This window comes from Etheostoma cragini, chromosome 13 (genome assembly GCF_013103735.1).
Source record: "Etheostoma cragini isolate CJK2018 chromosome 13, CSU_Ecrag_1.0, whole genome shotgun sequence".
NCBI lineage: Eukaryota > Metazoa > Chordata > Actinopteri > Perciformes > Percidae > Etheostoma > Etheostoma cragini.
In genome coordinates, this window is record NC_048419.1 from 13,179,265 (window position 1) to 13,185,599 (window position 6,335).

The following is a 6,335-nucleotide window of genomic DNA, read 5'->3' on the forward strand; positions in this document are numbered from 1 at the left end:
CTCTATCTCTACAATTTTCTCTTTTCATTGAGGAAAAGTACTATTTCATTCATGCCATTTCCGTTCATTCATCAGCTAGGGCCAGCCCAGACTCACAGTGCCATCTCCACACCAACATTCTTATCAATGGAAGTGACGTCAGCACTGCCTGCAGCTGGGGGGGGGGGGGGGGGGGGGGGGGGGGGGGGGTAATCACGTGGTTCACTGAGGGTTATATACAATAAAGTTGCGCTGACAGTGAAAACATTCACTCAATTGTACATTAGCAGCAGGGCTGCTGACACACTACCACACTACACAACTAAATAAAGATCCGCCAGCTTTTTTTCTTCTTGATGTTGGTCACAGGCTAAAGAGAGAGGGGGGAAAGACAGAAATTCTCTCAGGTGATCCACCATTCATGAAATAATCTTGGCTTTACCCGCGTTTTGAGTTTCACCACTTCCCCACAGTGGGACTCCAGGTAAGTGGAGCACAATCTCATTTGTGCAGCATTCACAAGCGATTATCAGATCGGTTAAGACATTTTATACAGTTATTTATTTAATCAATATTGAATTCCGATTATTATTTGTAAAAACAAAGGAGGAGTTCGGGTTGTTTTAGGCTTGAGGAGTGTGGAGGAAGACCGGAACTGGCGACTGTTGGTTGTCTAATTATGAGATAAGCATTGCGACTGTTTCAATTCAATTATTGAAACCTTTTTTTTTTTGTCAAACTGAATACATTTTGAAACTTCAGTTATCTTAAAATATTTTTTACAATTATTTTTCCAGTTATTTTTTTCCTTCTGTTATCACTAAATTGAGAAATTCACACATTTATTAAAAAAATCAAGTTTTTTTTATAAATAAATGTATTGATATTTATAAAAGTACTTGATAATTGTAACAGCAAAAAACAATAGCATACGTTATTTTGTAGTTATTTTCGGGGTATAATTAAAGAATTAAGCCTCTATACTACATAAGAAATGATGTCTAAGAAATATTTCTGTGTGCAGCTGCTGCTCAAGAATGCGAAAGAAATCCGAATAAAAATACACTCGAGATTTTTTAAACGTGATTACAACAAAAACAATTATTTGTGATTTAAATGTCACTTCAAATTTTCTGTTGATTAATTCTAGATTAAATTAGAGTCTAAATCACGTCTTCTGCAGGCCAGTTACCTTAAGTGGTTTGGTTTCGTTTTCCACCTTGCTGATCCAGTTTATAAAATGGGAATAGTTTAAATTTGGGCTGCACTCTGTTCTGTGTTGCTTAAATGTGTGCTTGTCTGCATTCCACCACTGCCACTGAGGAAAAAAATCCACACCACACAATGACAAAGCCGCGTTACTTACTGCCTGCACCCCGTTCTTTGTGCAAAAACGACTTTGTCCGCTAATTTATCAACCAACTCATTTGGATGGACCGCTCAGGGACCGTAGGGTTAAATAACTCAACCGTAGCCAGCTTTACGCATGACTGCCCCGTGCGTGCCGTCTGTAAACCGGTATCCTGGTCACATCGCTTTGACACACGGAATACCAAAATCACAGCTGATAGAGAGACACACCTCGGATCAATTCGTATTTCTGTATTTTTCTATTTAAATAGACGTTTTTGCGCTTAAAATGGCATGTGCGTGCGTTCTGGAGGATCCTGCTTGGACGAAGAGGTGAGACATTTCTTTTAAATGCCAGAATTTCAGACTGAAAATTCAATACCTAAATTTCTTGAGTGTTGTAACAGTAAATTCGGTTAAATCTCACGAGAAGACAAATATATGAGAGCATGCATCAATTCATCCGCGCGGTGGAGAGATAATGGCTGGTTTAACGCACGGCTACAAATGGCTCCGGTGTAGGTTTGAAGCGCAATTTCTGTATGCAAATAGGTGCCTTCCTCTTGAAAGACATGGGCAATTAAATATCGAAAGACTCACGACTGATTTATACGGTCAGATCAGAGCTTCATCTCTCTCCCACATACACAGGGGTTTCAATGGCAAACACATTGATTTGTTAATACATATTCTAAAATGGAATTTGAATTTTTTTTATCACAAACATCCATCAAAAAACAGACATGCGAGAGGAGCGTTCAACTTTTGCATTTGACATTGCTCATTAAACTGCGTTTGGCTGCATGCTTTGTTCTCAAACGTTTGTTCAATTCACAACTCACATTGCTTCTTTTTTAGGGTGGCTTCATTTGTTAATATATTGGTTTTAAATTAGAGACTGTCAATCTATATGCTATTTTCTACCAGGCTATTTGTGCTACTATACTAAAGTTAGTGAAGTATTTTTTAACGGTCATCTTCTGTAAATTTTTGACTGGCCTTTTCACAAAAAAGGAAAACAAAACAAAATATTGAATTGATCCAGATGTGCCAACATTGTCATCGGACATTCCACATATGAATCCAGAGAAAAAACTACAACAAATGTGAGTCATTTCTTGGGTCTTTTGTTCTTCTCCCTTTCTTCTTCAGGTGCCTAACCTCCCTCCTGCCAGTTCTGCATGGTCATGAACTGTCATCACGCCCCTTCCACAGCCCACCTCATCCTATTGGTCCTGCTCATTGTCACTCCACATCTGGCTGGCACCGCCCCTGCGTGGGGTGAGGGAAGAGAGGGAGGGATGGAGGGGCGCACCCGGACAGACCTTAAGAAGGACAACCTCGCCCCCTTTCTCTTACCCCCACCCCAGAGTCTCTCCAGCCCTGACAATGTGTCGCTAGACCGTGGCCGGGGCCTGGGTCAAGATAACCAATCAGATAAATTGATGGACCCTGCGCAGGTGCTTGCTGTTCTTCTGGAGGCCCTGGACCACCCAGGGGAGAGTGAAATCCAGGCGAGCAGAGACAGAGACTGGGAAGAGGATCAGAGTCAAGAGCTGCCCTCCATTGAAGGCCTGGAGGGTGGTGAGATAAGCAGAACAGGGGGAGAGAGGGGGGTGGAGGAGGAGGGGCGAGTGGCTGATAAGGCTATTGAACAGTTAATTGTAAGCCATTTGACAGCTGCTCAGAGTGACAACTTAAAGGAAAGGGATGAGGAGGATAAAAACACAAGGTCAGAGCAGGATCAAGGGTGGTCCATGGAGGATGTGGAAGCTGATAGTGTAAATGAGGAAGAAGGGAAAGAAGATGAGGGGCAGGAGGAGGAAAATTATTTAGAAAGTTTCTTAAACAAGGCCAGACTAAGTACCGCCTCACAGGGAGATGATCCTTCTCTGCAGCGCAAAATAAGAGGCTACTTCCAAAACATTGACTTGGGTCTCCAAGATAATGAGATCCTGCCTCCTCTAAAGGGCTACAAAGCATACAACACTCAGCTAGCACGAGCCGGAAAAAAGCTGCACTGGGAGGAGAACCAGTCCCATAACCGACCCACCAAGGGGGGCAACTTCATGGATGACTTTGAGGATGAGGCAGAGGAGCTGGAGGAGGAGGTTGAAGAAGAAGAGGAGAGCCTCTCCCACATGGAAGAGGAGGCGAGAGCACGCGCAGAGAAACAGGAGGTGCTCCGGCAGCAGGAGGAGGCGGAGCGAGCTAGAGAGGAGGAGCAGAGGCTGGCAGACATCGCCTCTGACATGCTGCTGCAGTACATGGGGAGGAAGCAGCAGTCCTACATGAAGCCCCGGCAGAAAAGCAGCATGGGGGCCGCTAGCAACACCGCCGAGGACAAGCGTTCCGAGGAGGTCATCGCTGATGAAGACGACCTGGACCAGCAAATGATCGACAGGCTGATTGAGATCAGCAGCAAGCTGCATCTGCCTGCTGACGATGTGATTGAGATTATCAGTGATGTGGAGGAGAAGAAGAAGAAAAGGAAAGAGTTGCAACAGCTGCCCACCAACAGCAACCCTGTCGCCCCGCGCTTCAGACCTCTGGTACCTCCTCCTCTGGCTGCTCCGCCTATTTACCACTACACTGCCTCAAAAAACCCCAAGAAAGCCCCTTATAGGTTCAACAAGTCCAACAAGAAATGGCACAAGGACAAAGTCAAGTCGTACAAGCAGGACTATTGGTATAAGCCTCAGAAGCAGCTTGACTACTGGTATAAACCCCAGAAACAGTTTTTAGCCTTTCCCTCTTATCCATACTACCAGAAGCCATATCGAGCATACTACCCTGTTTATTTCCCATATCCCAAACCACAATATTATGGCAAGCCCTCCCCTTCCAGAGACCAGCCATTTGGCCCCCAGGAACTTGACTTCCAGACCCCAAGGCGCAGGCACAGGGCTGGGGGTAAGAATCGTGGGCAGGGCTGGAGGCAGCAGCCAGCGCAACGCCTGCCTCTTACCCCTTATATCTCTAACTATATCCTTCCTCATCCACGGACCTACCAACCCTTACCTCCGCCCAAACCAATAACCACGCCCACTAGAGGCAGGCGACCCCCGTACTACTATCAACAAGTCACACCGGGAGATGATTATGAGGAAGATGGGCTGGTGCCTCAGCTGGACAGTGAGGAGGAACTGGAAAACTTTATTGAGAGGATCTACATGAAACGCAGAATGTACTGAGAGACTTTTTGGACATTTGTCAGATCAGAGAGACTGATAGAGGGGGGGATAGATTTACAGTAGCTGGAGAAGAGCTAAAAGAGAAGTGAAAAAAAAGACAGTGTTGAGCCTGATGGAAATTTAAGGGCCAAGAAGTAAAAAAGTAAGACTTATATAGTTTTTGTTTCAACCACTGTATTCCTTGTTGATTTTCTCGGTCAGGGAGAGGATGAAGGGGTTCCAGTTTAGGCTCCCTGTAACCATGTTCAGCCTCTTGCTCAGTTTACATATTGAAACAGAACATACCATGGTGTATGTCTGCCTCCATTCAGGTCAATCTCTGATGCTCTTGCATTATTCAGAGTCTTCTAGAGGACACACAGACACACACACACACAGACGTTTGACACGTTCACAAGATGTGCCCATTGTAAGAAGACCATGTTTACAACATCACTTAGTATCTTTTGTTTTATATTCTGTATGTCATAATACAAAACTAAATAGTTCAATGAATTCTTAGCTACACAAATATAAAAAAAACTGCTATGGTCAAATGTTCAATGACAGTATATTTTTGTTGGATTTGATGTGTGTAGTTGCCTTTCTTATTCTCAATTGGATCAACTTTAAACAGCTGCAATTTGCAAAGTTGCCAAATACACACATTTCAGTTTTTCAAACACAAGATTTAGATTTTTTGCCTTACAAGCAGCATGGTTCTATAAGGGAAATATCATATTGCATAATATTATCATCACAACCGGTCCCAATGTAGAAACCCTGTGGACTCCAAAAGCACAAACTTAAACACTAAACACTTCCAACCTGGTGGACGAAGGGTTTTCAATCATTTTGGGATCCAGAGGTTATTGTGTCAACATATTTATGGCAGATCCATCACCGCCACCATGCAGCACTTTCTTGACCTTTTAGGACCTAGTCCTGCATATTTTCAATCATCTCCAATTCATGTCTTTACACATTCTTTTACCATTTCTTTTTTACACAACCCATAATCTCTATTTTTCTCTTTCTTTCCAAAAAAAAAAATACTTGAAATCACAAATCTGTTCTGCAGCCTTTTAAAACAGATTTCCACAAAGAGGCTACAAACATTTTGTTCATTTACAGAAGAAATTCATTGAAAAGTTTCAGGCTGGGGAGTCAGGGATTGTTCTTAAAGCGTTAAATGCACGTCTTTCTACTTGCATCTTAAAAAATGAACCAAAAAAAAGAACAAAAAAAGAGAAAAAATAAAACAGTATGGGGAATTCAAGATGGTTGTTTTCTCTGAATAAACTGTGAACATAAAAAAGAAATCTCAAAGGAGGAGGGCCACTGTGTCCACAGTGAAGCCATCTGTCTTGTAAAAGGAGAGTGTTGTTGTTGATGTCACCTTTAGCATTGTAAGATGTACAGTGTGAAATAAATATGCCCGTGCAATGTGTAAATAACAGCATGATGATTACTAGTTTTGCTATATGATAAAAAATAAAAGCAATTATTTTATTAAAGTTCAGTTTTTTTAATGGCTTTTTGGAAATTATTATGATCATGATGATACTTGAATAACAAATTCAAATACACAAAAGAGGAAATAAATTGAAGTTTACACATACTGTCGACTCATATATGTCACAGTTGCATCAATATGGAGACCAATTAAGAAAAAAACCTATAGAGGGAGTTTATTATATTCCCAGGCAATCAAAGAATGGAAATGAGAATAAAAGAAAGAATGAAAATGAAAAAGGGCAGGAATAACGTAAGAATGGAGAAATTCTGAAGGACGGAGGGAAATGGTAAACTGCAGTGATTGATGAGTCACAT

General features: G+C 42.1%; 1 protein-coding gene across 1 annotated transcript; it reads left to right on the forward strand.

Moving 5' to 3' along the window:
* The first annotated feature begins 224 nt into the window (after positions 1-224).
* si:dkey-175g6.2 (stress response protein NST1) lies at positions 225-6,019 on the forward strand. The gene is made up of 2 exons (XM_034890287.1): positions 225-463; positions 2,482-6,019. The coding sequence occupies exon 2, from the start codon at positions 2,511-2,513 to the stop codon at positions 4,521-4,523; it is 2,013 nt and encodes a 670-aa protein (XP_034746178.1). The 5' UTR covers positions 225-463; positions 2,482-2,510; the 3' UTR covers positions 4,524-6,019.
* Positions 6,020-6,335: the final 316 nt, after the last annotated feature.

Bases quoted from the DNA above. Each gene is read 5' to 3' on its own strand.
- si:dkey-175g6.2 (XM_034890287.1), top strand. From the start codon at position 2,511: ATGGTCATGAACTGTCATCACGCCCCTTCCACAGCCCACCTCATCCTA.